This window comes from Heteronotia binoei, chromosome 5 (assembly GCF_032191835.1).
Source record: "Heteronotia binoei isolate CCM8104 ecotype False Entrance Well chromosome 5, APGP_CSIRO_Hbin_v1, whole genome shotgun sequence".
NCBI lineage: Eukaryota > Metazoa > Chordata > Lepidosauria > Squamata > Gekkonidae > Heteronotia > Heteronotia binoei.
In genome coordinates, this window is record NC_083227.1 from 156,234,899 (window position 1) to 156,256,155 (window position 21,257).

Sequence of the window (21,257 nt, forward strand, 5' to 3'; positions counted from 1 at the left end):
CTACCCTGAAAGAGTGTTTCTTACATTCTTAAATTCTTCTGCTGCATTGTTAAAGGTAAATACGTGATCTCTTCATTGCAGCCTGGTAACCGTAAATACTGCCAGATACTGGCAATTATCAAAGGTTTTAGTAAAAGTGTTTACAATTTTACATCTTTGTGCTAATTTATATTCTGCTAGTGGTAAATGTTAACTGATTTATAATGCTACATTTGTTCTGGTTTCTCTGATCCCAGCTTTCATTTTGATTATTTTTGGTCTTATAGTTTTTTCCTACTCTTAGGGTTCTGCAGAAGTTGCTCTTGTCTATTGTGATCTGCCCTGGGCCCACTGGCGGGATAGGGCAGATTAGAAATTAACAATTTTCTTGCATTGTGCAGGGGGGTGGACTAGATGACCCTAGAGGTACCTTCCAACTCTATGATTCAAATACATAAATAAATAAATTCTTAGTAATATTAGGAATAAATGTAAAGGATTTCCTAGTTCAGCAGTTCTAGTCGTAGGGTTGCCAACCTCCCGAGTAACCAGAGAGATCATGGGATGGGTAAATAAAAAATAAACAATAACAACCACGATAGCTTTACAAAAAAACAAATTCAATTTTTTTGAAAGTTTGGCAAATCTTAATACAATTCTGTGAATTCGCATAAACATCAATATCATTCAGCAGTATTAAGCACAGTCCACTAACATGATACTCCTTTCTATTGCTGGAGATTGCCTGGTTGTCTTCACTTCCAGTGTCATCCAAAGCAATCAAAGTGCAAAAGGCCAAGAAAATGTTGCTTACGTCTTTGTGTCTTTCTTCCTCTTGTGTTCGAGTAGCATAAGAAGTCACGATTCTGCAGACAGGCTAGCTTAAACACTTCTTTCAGTGTGCTTCCTCAGAACAGAATACATTTATACTCCACAATATCTAGTCCTCTTCGGTTCCTTGGTGAGGTTGGCTCTCATAGGCATGAATAGCTCTGGTCTAATGTACTCAGAATCCTTTCTCCACTTTATAGAAATTTGGTGGCAACCAGATACAGACATACAGATATGGCTCAAAGGCCATAAACGAATAACACAGCCTTGGGTGGCAGTTTTCCTTCTTCTCGACGAGAGGAGAAAGTTCCCTTAGCTACTTGCAAAGCTGCATCTGAAAAAAATACTTGAAAAATACTGTGCCGATATTTTTGAATTTTTTTCCAGTCATTTAGTGAGTGGGCCATCTATTTGGCTATCTGAAAATGGCTGACCCCAAAAAATTGGGGGGGGGGTCAACCAAAAGCTGTATTTAAAGGAACTGCCCTTTAAATGCCTCCTGAGTTCACTTTCAGGCTCCAGGTGCTCACTTCTCCAGCAATCTGGTTTAAAGCAGACTGCGGGAGAAAGTGAGCCTCCAGGTGGGACCTGGGGATCCTCCAGAATTCCAGCTCATCTCCAGACTAAAGTGATCAGTTCCTCTGGAGAAAAAGAATGCTTTGGGGGGTGAGCTCTGTTGCATTGTACCCCACTGAAGTCACTGTCCTCCTCAGGCTGTATCCCCAAATCTCCAGGAATTTTCCAACATGGATCTGGCAACCCTATCCCCATCCTCTGCTGCTAGCCAGGGGGGACCTGGCAACCCTAATTCAGAATCTACAAATAAGAGGATTAGTATTATCCTTTGTCACCGCAGTGTGCAAAAGACAATGGGCGATTTCCCACACAGCTTACCGAGGAGCGAAGTCCCTCCTCACCGCCCAGTGTCTGCTCGGATTTCCCACCAACTGCTCCGCGGAATCAGGAAGTGCCGGACCTTTTGCGTCTCAAATGGAAATCGCTAAAACCCTAGTTTACGTTAGCAACACAAAAGGTTCGGCACTTCCTAAATCCGCAGAGCAGTTGGTGGGAAATCCGAGCAGACGCTGCGCGGTGAGGAGGGACTTCACTCCTCGGTAAGCTGGATGGGAAATCGCCCAATATGTATCATCCCAGCTGAGCTATTTTTTTAAAAGAAGAATTATATTCTTGGCTTTTGCATTCTCTGCAGAACTGAACAGGTGTCAGGTACAAGACAAGGCTGTCCATTGTCACCTTTACTTTTCATCTTATCTCTAGAGATGTTGAATAACCAAATAAGGAAAGATGCAAATATAAAGGGAGCTGTCATAAAAGATGAACAATACAAACTCAGAGCTTTTGCAGATGATCTAGTCTTTATATTAGAACAACCGATGGACTCAATTTGATTGCCTTGTAAATAAGATCAAACAATTTGGCCAATATGCAGGATTAAAGATTAACTACCATAAAACAAAATTTTTGACAAAGAATATGACGATGGAACAAATTCAATCCTTCCAGCAGAAATCAGGATTTTTGTATGAAAAAAAAAATATTTAGGCATCGTTATTTCAAACAAACGCAGCAGTTTAAAAGCAGACAATTATGATAATCTATTTAAAGAAATTAAAAGACTTGGAAAAATGGTATGATTTAAGCTTATCTTTAATGGGAAGAATAGCTTTAATAAAGATGAATATTTTACCAAGATTATTGTTTCTATTTCAAACTATTCCAATATTTTTAAATAGTGGATTTTTTTCAAGAATTGAACAGGATGATTGCTAAATATGTCTGGCAAGGCAGAAAAACCTAGAATTAAACTCAAAGCATTGCAGGATTCTAAACAAAGAGCAGGCTTGGGCCTGCCAAATTGGCAGTTATACTATAAAGCATCTGCACTGTTATGGGTAAGAGACTGGATACTCCTGAATGACAAGAGACAATTGTTACTAGAAGGACATTATTTGACTATGGGATGGCATGCATATTTGTGGTATCAAAGACTTGAAGGCCACTCCTATTTTTAAAACCATTGGTTTAGAAAATCTCTGTATCATACCTGGTCATGGTGAAAGACTAGAATTTATCAAAAAAATTCCAAGATGGGTCTCGCCAGTAGAAGCATTTACCCATCCAAACCTTTTAAAAACAAACCAGAAGTATTATGTCCTGTTGGGAAAAGACAATCAATTGAAAACCAAAGAAGAATTGGAAGGCGTGGATATCAAAATGAACTGGTGGTTGAGAATGCAAGTTGAATTGAGATATGCCAAAGACAAGATGATAGGTTTTAATGCAGAACAATATGTATTTGATAAAATTTTGTTGGGCCCACAGGAAATTATATGCATATCTACTTCAATGAAGACACTAGATGAAGTTGTAAAGGATTGTATGGTGCAATGGGCAAAAAACTTTGGATATAATATTGCATTAGAAGACTGGGAGAGACTGGGGAAATTTAATGTCAAATTAACTAGGTCAGTAACCTTTAAAGAAAATCTATATAAGACGTTTTATAGATGGTATCTGACACCACAGATATTGTGCAAGATTTATACTAATATGTCCAACAAGTGTTGGAAATGTAACGAACAGATTGATTCCTTTTTTCATATGTGGTGGACATGCGAGACTGTGAAAGACTATTGGAAAATGGTTCATGAAATGCTACAGAAGATCACCAAGACACAAATTTATTTGAAACCAGAACTATTTTTATTGAACATATTCCCTGAGGACTATTCCAAAGAGATGAGACACTTGTTGGTGCACTTTAACACAGCAGCTAGGATCCTTTTGGCGCAAAGACAGAAGTCTCAGGAAATTCCCACGAAAATGGATTTAGTGGGAAAAGTCTTGGAAGTAGCAGAATTGGACTTCTTATCGCAGTTGTTGACTGGGAAATCTAAAGAAGAAGCAAGAACATATTGGATTAAATTCTATGCCTGGTTAGATAACAAAGCCTCTTAAGATTCTCTGATGTGAACTTATTTTTCCTTTTTTTCCCCCTCTGTATTCTATCTTACAAAACCTGTCCCTATTGGAACTGTCAAAATTATTAGATAATTTTAACAAAAGGAGTATACTATAAAACATGAAATGGATTTGGTGTAGTTGAGACAAAAATAGTAGAGGACAATTTATATTAAGAAGTTATTGTAGAATTATGATCTTTGACAGTATTGTTATGCAAAATAATACCGGAATGTATTGTGTTTTCTATTTCCCAATCCCCTATCCCTGGTTGTTGTTGTTTTTTTCTGAAACTAATAAAACTTTTTGAAAAACAGAACTGAACAGGTGTCAGCTGGATTTATAACTCTTCTCATAATAATTAGTCCCTTTTTTCTAACAAAATCACAGGTCAATACATGATAAGCAATAACACTGGGGTTATTCAGGGAACTACAAGTAACTATGAATAAAGTAGAAGTGTTTAAGAACTGTAATAACACCTTACAGTATACGTTAGAATAGTGTCTGGACATTGCTCAGAACCTGACTTGAGTTAACACCTCCCTCCCCCACACACACACATGTACATACCAAGGAAGGTAAGTATCATAAATTATTTTTAGTAGGAGAATTCTGTGAGGTTCTGACTTAATGTAATTCCTTTGGGTATCATTTACGGTTGATATATCCTGGAGTTATACAATGCATATGGCAAAAGCATCAGAAGTATTACAGGACATCGCTGTTTGTTTTTGTTGTCAGCATCCCTGAAAGCTTTTTTTTGTTGTTGTTTTGCATTAAGCAGACAACTACTTAGAAGATTGTGAAATTGACTCTTATGTGATAGCATTCTTTATGGCTTAATTTTTGCTGTTGAAAATAGTTGTGGCTGTATAGAAATCAGTATGTGTACAAAGTGTCTGGTGTCTGTACACACCAGACATTATTTATAGGGGAAAACTGGCTTAAACTGCATTGGAGACTTTGGGATCAGATTTGGTTTGAGGGTTTAATATCCTGGATATTAGTTATAAGGAAGAGTTTCTCATTTCATCATGGGCAGTATCTCAAGTTCTGAGGTACTGAAGTATAACCAAATAATAAAACTCAGAAGGTTGCTAGTTTGAGCACCCTGGTTTTGTTCATTATTAAGTTAGAAACACAAGATTAGGACTTGAGTTCTACAGGTAATAACTAGAAACAGCTGAACTATTCCTTGTACTCTGGGATCAGCTTTTCTGAGCAGACTCTATATTCTGTGTATCCAGGACATACTCTGCTCTTCTGGTGAATGCTGTATAATTCATTGCCCTTCTAAATGTTTTGTTTTACTAAAATGTCTATTTTTGCAACTTTGAATATAGTAATAATATTCTAAAAAAAAAGCATTTGGCACTAAATGAAAATTTATGTTTAGTTGGCTACTTTTATTTAGTCCTGATAAATATACCATTGGCTTCTCCACTGTGGGCTTCACAGTTATGTCTAACCAAGGTGTGAATTACCTTCTGTGTTTCTCTGCTCTGCCATAGCATTTGCATTGCTACACAGATAATTTGGTGGAACAGAACAATTATTCCAAAAAGTGGGCTCATTTGGGTTTTAGCTGAGTGCCTCCTCCTAATTTCAACTCTAGTCCTTGAACCTAATGGTGAAGGTGATTTAGGGGAATGAACAAACTTCTCACAGCAAATATGTATCTTTGTCTCTTATTTTAGGAGAGCTGTGTGAGGAGGTGATCGATCAGTGTGTTCCTGAACTAGACCCTTGCAAACATGACTCAAAATGTATCTCTCTTGATAAAGGATACAGGTAAGTGTGTACGTATGTTGGGCCATGCTTAGCCATAGATTACACTGGTGTAAGTAATGAAGTAATCTCAACTAGTAATGTGCAGATTTATTATAACTGTTTAGAGAAAGGCCTATTTCACAGTCCTACTTTTCATTCCAGTTCATTCTATCCCGATTCTCTGGTTCCATCCATTGCCAGCTGTCAATATTACCAGTGCTCCTTTTTTACATCCTCTTAGCCGCTGAATCGTTTCTTATTCACTGGGGGGGGAAGTCTTCTATCTGCCTGTACTTTTCCCCAATAAAGCTGGAGTCAAGAGCTTCATATAACCAGTTACCTTTTCCAAATAGTATATATGTCCCTCTCACTTGAAGCCCTTTCAATGTTATGAAGATATAAGATTCCTCTTACTCTCCTTATAATTGTTGATCATATCAGTTCTTCAGCCACGCAAAGAGACTGGCATAAAATAAAAACAATTAAATGAATTATCAAAGATTTCAGGTTTTCACAGTTTTCACGGTTTCTGCAAACCCTAATTAAATGAATTGGCTGACAGCTCCTCCCACCCAATTTTCCTCAAAGAAGCTTCGATATGTTAAATGGAAATTGAATGTATTTACTATTAGTTGCTTTTAAATCCTGGTTTCGTTAGTCTAAGGTTCCTGGTGCTCACTTCTCCAGCAACCTGGTTTAAACCAGACTGCAGAGATGAGAAACAGAAGTGAGAGAGTTTGTGAGAGCTAAATTCCCACACGTGCACACACAGAATGAGAGAGAGAGAGTTTAATTTATTGATAAAGCATCGACATCAATATTTTAAAAACAAAATTGCCTTCTTATACTCTTCTGGTACATTGATTTAAAAATGCAGGGTTTTTTAAATTGTCATGAAGTTAGAAAAATGGGAGAGAGTATCAGAAGGAAGTTGAAGGTTTAGTCCTTCTGTTTGAAGCCTAGGGACTGGGGCAAAAGACTGCAGTTACTCAGTTGTGAGGGAAAGGCACTCTGTGCATGTGAACGGTACTTTTTTTCTTCCAGGACTCAGCCCCTATGTTGAAAACCTATTCCTGGAATATGCCCAAGTGAAGTCTTGGTGCTATTTATTTATTTAGCACCAACCGGGACTCAAAGTAGCTCAAATCATCCCCCCCGTCTTCCATTTTTATCTTCAAAACGACCCTGTAAAGTCGGTTAGGCTGAGAGTGTGTGGTTGCCCAACGTCACCCAAGAAACTTAGACAGCAATTAATTCCTGATATAAACTGCACTCTTCAGTCAGAAGATACAGTTACAGACATGCATATATAGTAGAAAGATTGCCAACAGCAAAGGAAAAATACCATAGAATGAAAGAGCTACAGTGTAGTGCATTTCTATACAAACCTCAAAACTAGAAGATGAACACAGTGACCATTAACAGCCGTCATGTCCCCTTCAGCCTTTGTTAATGCAGTTAAATATAATTGGATCAAGTAAAAGGATCGTGGATCTTCCTTGTTTTTGCTTTCCTCACAGCAGTCCTTTCTGACTCCGGGAAAGTTTATTCCCAAAGTCACAGGGCCTGCTTAGAGTTATAGTCATTAAAACATTATGGGTTTTTTGTTGTTGTTCAGTCGCACAGTCGAGTCCGACTCTTTGCAACCCCATGGACAAAGTCACGCCAGGCCCTCCTGTCTTCCACCATCCTCCGAAGTCTGCTCAAATTCATGTTTGTTACATCAGTAATGCTGTCCAGCCATCTCTTTTGCCGTCCCCTTCTTCTTTTGCTTTCTGTCTTTCCTAGCATCAGGATCTTCTCCAGTGAGTGTTCCCTTTTCATTTGGTGGCCAAAGTATTCAGCTTCAGGATCTGACCTTCCAGGAAACAGTCTGGGTTGATTTCCCTTAGGACTGACTGGTTTGATCTTGCAGTCCAAGGGTCTCTCAAGATTCTTCTCCAGCACCACAGCTCAAAAGCATCTATTCTTCTGTGCTCAGCCTTCCTTATGGTCCAGCTCTCACAGCCATAGATTACTACTGGGAATACCATCGCTTTGACTATGCGGACATAAGAACATAAGAGAAGCCATGTTGGATTAGGCCAATGGCCCATCCAGTCCAACACTCTGTGTCACACAGTGGCCAGAAAAAAAAATTATATATATATACACACACATGCGCGCGCTGAGGCTAATAGCCACTGATGGACCTCTGCTCCATATTTTTATCTAACCCCCTCTTGAAGCTGTCTATGCTTGTAGCCGCCACCACCTCCTGTGGCAGTGAATTTCACGTGTTAATCACCCTTTGGGTGAAGAAGTACCTCCTTTTATCTGTTCTAACTCGACTGCTCAGCAATTTCATCGAATGCCCACGAGTTCTTGTATTGTGAGAAAGGAAGAAAAGTACTTCTTTCTCCACTTTCTCCATCCCATGCATTATCTTGTAAACCTCTATCATGTCACCCCGCAGTCGACGCTCCTCCTAGCTAAAGAGCCCCAAGCGTTTTAACCTTTCTTCATAGGGAAAGTGTTCCAGCCCTTTAATCATTCTAGTTGCCCTTTTCTGGACTTTTTCCAATGCTATAATATCCTTTTTGAGGTGCGGTGATCAGAATTGTACACAGTACTCCAAATGAGACTGCACCTGCGGCACTCCACTGCTTACCGTCCTCCACTGCGAAGACTGCCCATTTATATTCACTCTCTGCTTCCTATTACTCAGCCAGTTTTTGATCCATGACTCTCGAGTTTTCTAACAAGCCTTTGATGAGGAACTTTATCAAAAGCTTTCTGGAAGTCAAGGTAAACTACATCTATTGGGTCTCCTTTGTCCACATGTTTGTTCACCCCCTCAAAAAAATGTAACAGGTTAGTGAGGCAAGATCTTCCCTTACAGAACCCATGCTGAGTCTTCCTCAATAACCCGTGTTCATCAATGTGCCTACTCATTCTGTCCTTGATAACGGTTTCTACCAACTTTCCTGGTATTGAAGTCAGACTGACTGGCCTGTAATTTCCCGGATCTCCTCTGGAACCCTTTTTAAAGATGGGGGTGACATTTGCTACCTTCCAGTCCTCGGGAATGGAGGCAGATTTCAATGAAAGATTACATATTTTTGTCAGAAGATAACATATTTTTGTCAGAAGACTTTTGTTGGCAGGGTGATGTCTCTTAGCTGTCCTCCCAAGGAGCAAACATCTTTTAATTTCATGGCTGCAGTCACCATCTGCAGTGATCTTGGATCCCAGAAAAGTGAAGTCTGTCACTACTTCCATGTCTTCCCCTTCTATGTGCCAAGGTGTGATGGGACCGGTTGCCATGATCGTAGTTTTTTTGATGTTGAGTTTCAAGCCTACTTTTGTGGTCTCCTCTTTCACACTCAACAAGAGGTTCTTTAGGTCCTCCTCACTTTCTGTCATTAGAGTGGTGTCATCTGCATATCTGTTGATGTTTTTCCCGGCAATCTTAATTCCGGCTTCTGCTTCATCCAGGCCAGCATTCCGCATGACGTACTCTGCATATAAACTAAATAAGCAGGGTGACAATATACATCCTTGTCGAACTCCTTTTCCTATTTTAAACCAATCAGTTGTTCCATATCCCGTTCTGACCGTTGCTTCTTGACCCTTATACAGGTTTCTCAGGAGACATGTGCGGTGATCTGGTACTCCCATCTCTTTAAAGACTTGCCACGGTTTGTTGTGATCCACACAATCAAAGGCTTTAGCATAGTCAATGAAACAGAAATAGATGTTTTTCTGATACTCCCGTGCTTTCTCCATAATCCATCGAATGTTGGCAATTTGATCTCTGGTTCTTCTACCTCTCTGAAACCCAGCTTGAACTTCTGGTAGTTCCCGATCTACATACTGCTGAAGCCTAGCTTGTAGGATCTTTAACACGATCTTGCTGGCATGTGAAATGATTGCAATGGTGCGATAGATTGAACATTCTTTGGCATTACCCTTCTTTGGGATTGGAATATAAACTGGTCTTTTCCAATCCTGTAGCCACTGTTGCGTTTTCCAAATTTGTTGACATAGGCTGATTCTACATTCATGTTTGGGTCTGATTTTCTGAGCACTGAAATCGCTTTCTAGAAATCCAGAGTATATTTTTTCATCTACACTCAAAATTTTGCTCCTGGACTTTCTCCTCTACACTTGCTTGTTTTCTTATATTCTTGATATTGATTTATATAAGTTTCTGCAGGACATGCATGCCAAACTTAAAAGCTGCTTGAAACCATGGAGTGGGGGGAGGGGGGCAGGTTTAAGAGTTTCTTTGTTCTTTCTTGAGAAAGGAGTTTATTGCCCTGTTTTCCAGGAAAGTTATCATGGCCTCAGCACCTTTTGTCCTGTGGAGTCAAAACAAATGCTTTCTTTTAAAAGGAACTACTTTGCCTAAGCATTCTATCCTATATTATCTTCTACTTTAGCCAAATGCACTACTACTTATAACCAGTGTTCCTTCTAAGCTGAGTTAGTGTGAGCTAGCTCACAGTTTCTTCCCCTCTGGCTCACACATTTTTGTCTTAGCTCATGAAAAAATGGTCCCAGAGCAAACTAATTTATGCAGCAACTCACAACTTTAATGCCAGTAGCTCACAACTTTAATTCTAGTAGCTCACAAAGTAGAATTTCTGCTCACAAGACTCCATGGCTTAGAGGGAACTACTTATAACAATTTTATTAATACAAATCAGATTGTCATAGCTGACCTATAGGTCTGAGAAACATCATAGGTACCAGCAGCCAGTAGCAAGTGATGCTCAAAAGGACATCTACTGTTGTTAACTAAACAATGTGCCAAACAGAAGTAAAACATTTACACTTATGACCTTAGATCCCAAGCTTCCTGGAAAACCCTCATTCAAAAGCAGTCTTGGAAAGTCAGCAGCAACTCAGTGGCAAAAACGTTTTCAGAGCCAATTCAGGGTTTTAAATGCAAATGACAGTCAAAACGCCGGAGCAAAACAGAAGGCGGATTGTAATGTAGATGGTCACGTTCGGAAGCGCAGCATTACTGGATCTTTTTCCCAGTGTAAAATCAGCCATAATGTGTGCATCACTTTAACAGCATCATCTTTTAGGAATTTGAATAGCTCAACTGGGATATCGCCATCTCCGCTCGCTTTGTTGTTAGTAATGCTTTCTAAGGCCCATTTGACTTCACACTCCAGGATGGGTTTTAGCCCTATATAATTCCCTGATTTTACTTATACAGTCACTTAATTTATTTTCCACCTTTTGCTCTGTAGCACCAGAGTTGCATGTCTCTCTCCCCTCTATAAAAGATGTCTTAAGTAACAAATGTTAGATGTAGGGATGGAGCTGTAGCAATGGTTGGACTGCTGGAGGCGGACATGTATACATGTGGACATGTGCCTGAGCTGCATATTCCACTGGATCTTGAAGCCTGAGATTGTAGGATCATAGGAGAATCTCCCCAGGAGATCCTAGAGCAGTGGTTCCCATACTTTTTGAGTATGAGGACCCCTTTCCAACATTAAAAAATCCATGGAGCCCCTCCACACACACACACACACACACCCCTATGATTAAGATTACCAGCTGCCCTCTTTTTTGGTGTTTGTCTTATTTGGGGCTGATGAAAACGTCCTCCTTTTGGTTGTAGTAGTTTGGTGTAGTGATTAAGGGTGGAGGACTGTAATCTAGAGAACCAGGTTTGATTCCCCACTCCTTCACATGCAGCTGCTGGGTGACCTTGTACTAGTCACAGTTTTCTTAGAACTCTCTCAGCCCTACCTACCTCACAGAGAGAGAAAGGGCAAGAGATTGTAAGCCATTTTGAAACTCAGAGTGAAGGGCGGGGTATAAATCCAATCTCCTCCTCCTCCTCCTCCTCCTGGGTTGGAAGATTAGGAATATTCCTAGTTAATAGCAATTATCACAGCTTAAATAGTAGTTTGGTGTAGTGGTTAAGTGTGCGGACTCTTATCTGGGAGAACCGGGTTTGATTCCCCACTCCTCCACTTGCAGCTGCTGGAATGGCCTTGGGTCAGCCATAGCTCTGGCAGAGGTTGTCCTTGAAAGGGCAGCTGCTGGGAGAGCCCTCTCAGCCCCACCCACCTCACAGGGTGTCTGTTGTGGGGGAGGAAAGCAAAGGAGATTGTGAGCCGCTCTGAGACTCTTCGGAGTGGAGGGCGGGATATAAATCCAATATCTTCATCTACCTCACAGGGTGTCTGTTGTGGGGGAGGAAGGGAAAGGAGATTGTGAGCAGCTCGGAGACTCTTCGGAGTGGAGGGCGGGATATAAATCCAATATCTTCATCTACCTCACAGGGTGTCTGTTGTGGGGGAGGAAGCAAAAGGAGATTGTGAGCCGCTCTGAGACTCTTCGGAGTGGAGGGCGGGATATAAATCCAATATCATCTTCTTCTTCTTCTTTAAAATGAGATTTGTCATCGTTATTACTTATTTAAAGTAGTTAGTAAATATGTCCTCTTTTTTGCTTTTCCAAATTATGGAAAACCTATTAATGATAATAGCGGTACTATTAATATCTGTAGATTGAGAATATATATAACGACAAAAAGATCAAAATGAAAATGCTTACTGTTTTTATAAAGGTTTTTATTTATTTCTTGGTATGATTTTTAACAGTGCTTATTTATTTTTTAAAATCTTACTACCCACCTCAGATTCCAGCTATGCTGTTAGAAATATGGGCTTAGAAATATCATCATAGATAATAATTTCCCTATAGTGGTGGCCAAATAGAGTGCTCCCATGGGCTGATGAGTACAATCAATAAACTATTGAAGCATCATGTGTCAGTCACCACCTCTGGGTTCCCATTGGCTGACTCCCCTGTCCCCTGTCTACTGCAGGCCCAGCAACACTGAACAAACTGACAAAACAGTCTTACCTCAGAGACAGACACATCTCTGATACTTAGTTGTGACTTCTCTATCAATTGGCCTCAGAAAGGGCTGCTGCTCTACTGTGGCGTTTCCTCAGAGGCCATGGCAGCTGCTTCTTTCCTGCCACTCCCTCCCTCCCTCCCTCCTTTTCACTGGGGAAATTGCTAGCCAGAGGCTGTTGCTAGGCAACCAAGTTGCCCTCAGCTGAATGTAATGCCATAGAGTTCACCCTCCAAAGCAGTTATTTTCTCCAGGGGGAGAGAGGTTTGTTGTCTGGAGTTCAGGAGATATTTAGGATCCACCTGAAGGTTGGCTACGCTAGGCCTGGCAGCACCCTCTAGGTGACTTGATGCCACCTGACTGTCATGACTTAACTAGGCTTGGCTGCTTGCTTCTGTTCAACAGCAGCTCCCCTATGACATAAGTATGACTTATCACTTGCCAACTCCAGGTTGGGAAATTCCTGGAGATTTGAGGGGTGGAACATGGAGACGGTAGGGTTTGAGGAGGGGTAGGAACTCAGACAGGTATAATGCCATAGCCACCACCCTCCAAACCAGCCATTTCCTCCTGGGGAACCACTGTTGCCATCTCCAGCTGAGGCTATATAGAGGCTGCAGGGAACGGGAAGGCGAAGGAAAGCTGAAGTCAGAGGGGCAAATAAAGGGAAGGAGATAAGGTTGCCAACTCCTGGTTAGGAAATTCCTGGATATTTAAAGAGGTGGGGCCTGAAAGGAGTTCAGTCTGAGGACCTCAGACAGATACAATGCCAATTCCTCCTGGGTAACCACTGTTGCCAATCTCTAGGTGAGGACTCTCCAGATGGCAGACATCAGCTCCCCTTAAGTTGGGGGTGGGAGTGAATGTCTTCACTTGGCTGGGTGGGAAGACAGCAAGTGTGAAGGGGACTCACCCAGAGCCTCTTTCTAGAGCCTGCTGTGTTTTTCTTCACAATAGGCCTTATTACTAGTATGTAATAAATAAATACAAAGCTGCTTTATACTAGGTATCATTGTTCCGTCTAGCTTGGTGTCGTCTGTTCTAACTGACGGTAGTTCTATTGGATCTCAGGAAGAGAAAAATCCCTTTCAGTGCATGCATTACGGATCGATCCTTTAGTTATAGCATATTAGGGGGTATCATCCATTCCTGCTCCTGCTTCTAAGTTCTTTGCTAAATTCTACTATTTAGAATTTATAAGTGTAAACTGTCCTGTCACGTGTCACTGGAATAATCAAAGAAGCATCAGGACAGAACTGATAATTATGCTTAAGTAGGTGATTATTAAACTCCAGGAGTAGCAATGGAGTTTAGTATGCGGTAGATAAATATTGCTATAGAGCTTGTAAATTCTGCAATGCAATTGCACATGCATTTGTGGAATTTACAGTCTTTCTGGCAAAGTAATTGCATTAGTACTGTATGTGTGCGCCAAGCAGGCTTGAATCAGCCATGTATTTTATCGTTTCTTAGAAGTAAGGCAAATGAATAATGATAATTTTGAATGCCACTTTTACCTCCTCCCCCACAATGGTGCCAGCAGACACCACAGGCCCCTAAACAAAGATGCCCTCTGGTTGCCCAACTCAATAATGATATGACAGCAGCGCTCATAATTTGCTATCAGCATGACTTTGCTGTTAGCATCGCCATTTCTTTTTAGTCATTCTTATCTTCACATTTATACCTTGACTCTTTTCTCAAAGGACTGCATCGTGATCTTCCCATTCTATCTCCATAAGAACCATGTAACGTAGGGACTGACTATCACAAGTTCACACTTCCCCATCTCTTCCTCTCAATAAAGAGCCCTTTAGATTTACAGCCCCACCATAATGGAAGCTTGCTCAGTTCTCTGGTTCCCTAGGGTGACAAGGAACCAAGGAGTTTTGTCTCTACCCCTTCACAGCAGCCCTACCACCATCACCATTGGCTAGTTTTATCTCCAGAGGAGCTATAAGTTGTTTGGGGCCCACTTTCATAGATCTGAACTAACAAATATGTCTGTTCATTGTAGGGTTGCCAGTCCCCAGTTGGAGACCCACCCCCTGCTTCAGGGTTATCAGAAAGTGGGGGGGAGGGTTGAATGTCTGCTGGGCACTCCATTATCCCCTATGGAGACTGGTCCCCATGGGGTATAATGGATAATCGATCCAAGGGGCTCTGGGAGGGGGCTGTTTTGTGAGGTAGAGGCACCAAATTTTCAGCATAGCATCTGGTGCCTCTCCTCAAAAAAACAAAGTCAAGTTTTAAAAAGATTGTGCCAGGGGGTCCAGTTCTCTGAGTCCTGAAAGAAGGTGTCCCCATCCCCCGTTATTTCCAATGAAGGGAAGGCATTTAAAAGGATCACAGCCCCTTTAAATGTGATGGCCAGAACGCCCTTTGGAGTTCCATTGTGCTTGTCACAACCTTGCTTCTGGCTCCACCCCCAAGTCCCCAGATATTTCCTGAATCGGACCCTAGGCGAGGCAGTGTTTGTGTTTAGTGAAGCAGTCCAAAAATACATCATGTAAAAGAGGGATGTTATTTTAAAAGTAAGACTCAAAGGTCCTTAGAAGAGGAATAATGCCAAGTCAAAATGCAGCAATCTCTTCCATTCAGCTTGTCTGTGCTATACTTCACCTGTTAATAGAAGGGTATGGTTTTCTCTGTGTGAATAAAACCCTCAGGCTGACAAGCAGAAAAGTTTCTGCTTCTTGCCCTTTCATACAGCCCGATAATTAGATTCTGCTGGTTATACCACAAACTAGTTTGCCACAGGGCTGCCCACCTTGGGTTGCCAGCCTTAAAGAGTTTTTTTAAAAGAGTTTTTACAACGTTGGTGATTGTCGTATCTGGAATCACGTGAGCCTGGAGAGAGTTTCATGGAACAACCTTTCCAGAAGTGAGTTTGCCATTTAGGAGATAGAGAACAATTAGGATTAGTTAAATTATTATAGCAAATAAATAGGATTAATGACATTCTTATATGATGTTCCACTGCATTCTTAGGAAAGTAACAATGTTTCGGTATGAGCAAAGCAGGAGTCGAGTCGCACTTTTAAGACCAACCAATTTTAAGCACACTTCATTGGACGAGCAGAGCCATACATAGCTGAGCGGAGCCATACATAGCTGGTAGGCAGTGGCCCAGAATGCAACATGGTACAGATTTAAGAACCAATGAGAGTGAAGTAAAATTATCTGGTAGGCAGTGGTTTAGAATGCAAAACGGTACAATGACAGAACAGCAAAATTAACAAATTGAGCAAACCTTTGATCTGAGTGGCATGAGCATGCGAAAGCAACAAAACAGCAGTATGTCAAAATGTGAGCTTGTCTGTCAGTGACAATGGGAGATGGGTTCAATATATGTAACGGGATAAGCAACCAAAGTCCCTGTTTGAGTGTGTCAATATAGCTAAAAGAGAAATACATTGGATAGTGATGTTCTTGTCCACCTAAGTTACTTTTTAACATGTAAACACAATTCTAGTTTGCCATAGGAAAAAGGAATGCAATAAAATATAGTGAAAATGGGTAAAGCATATGTAATGAGATATACAGCCAATGTCCCTATTTTGAGTATGTCAATACAAATAATTATACTGATACACAATTCTAAAAGAGAAACACATTGGAATACTGTGGATGTATAGCTGTACTCACTGAAAGTGAGTATAAAAGTATGACTTTAAAATGTTGAATCAATACAGGGGATGGGAGTGCAGTATTGGGTAAATGTAAGGAATAGAGTCCAGTTCATTTCTTTAAAAATCTAAAGTCTATTTGAAGTAAAGCATAAATGGGGTGTCAGCCCATTAGAATTTTGATCAGTGTCACACTGTGGTTTATACTTTAAAAAAAAAAAGAGATATCTAACGCACAGCTCCATGGAATTACCTGGAAACAGCATACTTTAAGTAGAGTCAGTTTTCAGGTTTGATAGAGAGCTTTGCTAGCATAATTCAGAAGGCTTTACACTGGGTCAGAAAAGAAGTTAAGGACTAGCTTGTTCCAATATTATACACTTAAGTGTTCAATGAGAGCATTAAGACCATCAAACAGGAATGGCTTGCTCCATATATAAATTGGAGAGAGCATTTAGCCAGAAAATCCAGAAGACTTATGCATCTGGTAATTTAAGAGGTTTAAAACTGGCTGCTCCAAAAAGGGCTTTTTTGCCATCCAAAGGAACGGCTTGCTCTTATCTTAATATTGCTCCCCCTATAAATATAAACACAAGTGGTGCTGAGTGGTAATTTTTTATTGCAATAAATTAAAAAATCACTAAGAATTATTCATTTCCATTCAGCTTTGTGTTTTATCTCATAATTACCGTGGTTTATTCCAGGATGAGAATTTTTGAAGAAAGTAAAGATGCTTCAGAAAGCATTAGAAAATATTAATAAGGAATTGTAAAGTGGCTGATAACCCTTGAAGGAAATAGGAATACTCCTGAGGAAGTCTTTGGACATGACGAAATGAGCTTATATCTGGGTGCTCGTTGGGATAGACCTTTCTTGTAATGTTGTGGATGAACCCTCTTTGTAAAGTTGCACTTCTTTATAATATAATCCATACAACAGATTTATATGGCTCCTAAAGTTACTAAACATTGTAGCCTGTATATCACAGTGCTTGTTCTTTGTATTGCCTTCAATAATGAACTGTGATCCCAAGTTGTTGATTTCCCCTGGAGAAAATGGCTGCTTTGAAGGGCGGACTCTATGAAATTGTACCAGGCTGAGGCCCCTCCCCTCTCCAAACCCTGCCCCCTCCCGGATCCACCTCCAAAGTCTCCAGGTATTTTCCAACACAGATCTGGCAACCCTAGCCCCACCCCTTAATCCCATTGGTCACTTCCACTCTGAGTGGCAATGGGGGATTTTTTAAAGTAATGTTGGTCATTTCATCATAGAGTTTAAACAACGTAGTGCTCTGTGGTTTCATCGTAGAGTTTCCAGCAATCCATAGAACAGCCCTTTGTCGGTTCCGGGGTACCTCAAGGAATCGCTAGAAATTCAATGAACAGTTCCTAAACTACTTTTTATCATTTCTAGTGGCTTTTTTTTTTTTTTACCAGAAGTGACATAGTACCACACAAAATGTTGCAACACTCAATGGTCCCATCTACAGCCTCCCTGCCTGGCAGCCTTAGTTTTCCAGTGTGTCAAAACTGGCAAACTACTGTTTGTGCTTTCACTGCAAACCACTGTTTCAAGATCTGGCTTTCAAGGAAGACACAGAACATTGTTTGCCAGTTCATATATGATAGCGAGCAGGTTTGCTGTTAAAAGTGGACATAGCAAAGTCAGAATGAAGCAGAATTTACTTAAGCGAGTCTGTAATTCAGGGCTCATTCATGGAGCAGCCAAAGCATAGTTTGGCATTGGAGCCAAACTTTTCCAGTTTCTCCGTTAAACAATACAGAGAGGTAAAGGATGAAGATCTGGCTTGGCCTCTAGAAGAAGAAACAGCAGGGAAAAAAGGGGGAAATGAGCATCTGTACAACAAGATGTTTTGACAGGAGTGAGGTTTACATGAAATTGGAGATGGACGCCAAAGGCAAGCCAAAGATTACAACTGGAGGGAGAGATGAGCAGTCATAGAAGATACAGGTATCAAATGTTCCACTAACTCACCTTAAAAGGAAGTAACATGCAATGACACCTATTTGCATATATTTACAGTGACCAGAACAAAGTTCCGAGTATAGCCCATGGAACCAAACATGGATTCTGCTCTAGTACTTACAGGTAACATGAAGTCTGTTCAAAGAGAAGGATGGCGAGTTGAACATATATGAAGCTGCCTTATACTGAATCAGACCCTTGGTCCATCAAAGTCAGTATTGTCTTCTCAGACTGGCAGCGGCTCTCCAGGGTCTCAAGCTGAGGTTTTTCACACCTATTTGCCTGGACCCTTTTTTTGGAGATGCCAGGGATTGAACCTGGGACCTTCTGCTTCCCAAGCAGATGCTCTACCACTGAGCCACCATCCTTCCCTGTGTCTCTCCAGGGTCTCAAGCTGAGGTTTTTCACACCTATTTGCCTGGACCCTTTTAGTTGGAGATGCCGGGGATTGAACCTGGGACCTTCTGCTTCCCAAGCAGATGCTCTACCACTGAGCCACCGTCCCTCCCCAATGTTCAATTCTGCCTTCTCAGTTAAACAAGACAGGGTTGTCTGCAGCTTAGCAGCCCTGCAAATGATCCTATCAGTATCTCCAGAACAACCTGTTACTGTTATAATTGGCAGGGGATTTAAGGAGGAATATTCAGGCACAGAGGTGACATGAAAAGTAGACAAGAAGAAACACAAGAAAATCCAGCAACTGAGCAGAAAGAACAGCTGATGTTTTGACATATTTGACTGCATGAAAGTGTTTTGTGACTACCACCATGACTGTTGTTACCTTTGCATTCTGTACCTGTACTTATTTAAAGGAGTCGAATTCTTGTGAGCAACTGATCCAACCCAATCAAACAATCAGTGCAGTTATCACATGAACACATGAAGTTACCTCACACAGAATCAGTCCATCAAGGTCAGAACGGTCTCCTCAGACTGCCAGAAGCTCTCCAGGGTCTCAGGCAGAGGTGTTTCTCCTCACCAACTGCCTGGTCCTTTAAACTGGAAATGTCAGGGATTGAACCTGGGACCTTCTGCATGCCGCGCAGATGCTCTGTCACTGAGCCACAGCCCCTCTCCAATATCCTAATGTCTCTCTATATGAAAGAAACATAGCACAGTTATAAATAAGATACATTATTCTGGAACATGGAATACCTGACAACTTAATGCACTATTTGATGCAGCCTTTCCAAGAAAAGTGGTGGTTCTATCATTACTATGATAGCCAATACATGTCATAAAAATGATCCATGGCAGCTTTGAATAAGGACCTGCATGTTGTTCATTATTACATCACTTTATATTAGGACAACAGGGATCAATATAGCAACAGGATTAAATGCTGCTACTTCCTCCCACAGCATCATATGATAGATATTGGTTGCTTGTCAGTGCGCCTGAAGCATTGCTGGGCTCCTTGGCAATGTTTTTGCAAAACTTTGAGCAGGAATGGCTCCTGGCTTTAATAAGACCTGATCTCCACTACTGCATTGCTCCCCCCCTCCCTCCCCCCATTCTAACATAATTTGCTTATCATTTCATCTCACTGGAAGTGTAGTTGTGAGTGAAAACAAGAACTATCCTACTTGATGACTAGAGGTAACTGTTCTGGCTTGCAAATTCAGGAATGCAGGCTTCATGGGAGAATAATGAAGTGAATGTATGCAGAATCAGATCTATAAGCTAAGTAAAAAAAAAATTAGTCATGCGTGTAGATCATAAAAGCACATGGTGACTGATGGCAGATGATTTGTTGACAGATCATGAAATGTTTAGATCTGCTAGACTACAAGTGAGCGAGGCCTTGGGTCTATCTGATGCTCACTGAAGCCATTTTAGGACTTCTGGTTTTGGCGGAGTGCTGTTGAAAGCGGCTCAGACCATCGTGTCCTGAGCCGCTTTCATATCAGCTTGCTGAGGGGTCGCACCTGAAGGACGACTCGATTCTGGGGCCCAGGAGGGGTCCCAGAAGGCAGGGGAGCTTGAGCGGTAGATTGGGGGTGTCAGCGGAGGTGGCTGCTCCCCGATCCTGCTTCTCCAGAGCCTCATCGCTCTGATCGCCATTTTTAAATGGGAAGAGGGTCAGCCACCGACTTCTTTCTCCTTTCTTCAACACTCAACATTCTGGCCTTTCAAGCTTTTCAGCTTCAAGACAAGTGACATTGATCTTTCTTCTACTGTGTTTCTTTCTTATACTATTTTTGGATTGGTAACATCTCTGAGAGCAGGGAAAAGGAGAATCAGGACTGAAGCAGATTTCAAGTGGGGCAAAAGACTGAGAAGGGGGAGGGGGAACTCCCCCCGCATTCTTTTTCAAGGCTTGCAAAAATTTCTGTCTAACCTGATAACATTTAAAATACCTGCATGAGATTGCACCAATTTGTAGCTTTATAAGAGACTTGATGACTGAACATAACTGGTTTACTTTAAACCCCTTTGGGGTGGAAAATGCTTTGGATTTTGGGAAAGATGCTTGCTGACAAGTTTACATGGATGTGAAAGATGGTTGCCTAAAAAGACACTTTGACATTTAAACTGAAGTGCTCTGACTGAATTTATAAGAAGTTTAATTAACTTTTAAAGACTGGTGGGCACCTGATATTGATTTATAAGGTATTGCAGGATCTTTGGCTGTAAGAAGAATATCTTTACAAATTTCCAAAGTGGATTTTTATCTATTTTTGTGGATAATATGGATATAATCTTTTAAGCTTGTTTTTAATTTTTTTCTTTTTGCCTTTTGTCCTTCTGTGGTTGGATTATTTTTTGACATGGTTTAAACATTTTTTGGTTTGGATTTTATTTTTTATGCACCTTTCATTTTTCATCCTTTTTTGCATCACCAAATAGGAGAACTTTTTCCTATTTTTTATTATTTTTTTGCTCTTATTTTGGGGTTTGCTGGATTTCCTTCCCTTGTGTTTGGATTATTTGTTTATTGTTTAATTTTGGGTTTCACTCTTGGATTACAAATAGGACATTCAGCCCTGAATTACAAATTTATACGTTGTAGCTGCTGAACTTTGAAAGTAGTTGAAAGATGTGGTGGTGATCTGGATTGTATCTGAATCAGCATTGCTGGAAGACATTTAACAGTGAATTGCTGTGTTTGTAGTGAACTAAACTGTTTTGTCTATTGGCTATTGAACTGAAAAGTTGTGTGTATTATTATTCTTAGCATTGTTTTGGCTACCACAAATTGT

The 21,257-nt window shown here is 40.8% G+C and overlaps 1 protein-coding gene across 1 annotated transcript in view; it reads left to right on the forward strand.

Moving 5' to 3' along the window:
• SLIT3 (slit guidance ligand 3) overlaps positions 1-21,257 on the forward strand; it is an 884,772-nt gene that overhangs the window by 771,337 nt on the left and 92,178 nt on the right. The window contains exon 29 of the mRNA XM_060240620.1: positions 5,493-5,586. Coding sequence (XP_060096603.1) covers positions 5,493-5,586 — 94 coding nt within the window. The remainder of the gene's footprint in view (positions 1-5,492; positions 5,587-21,257) is intronic.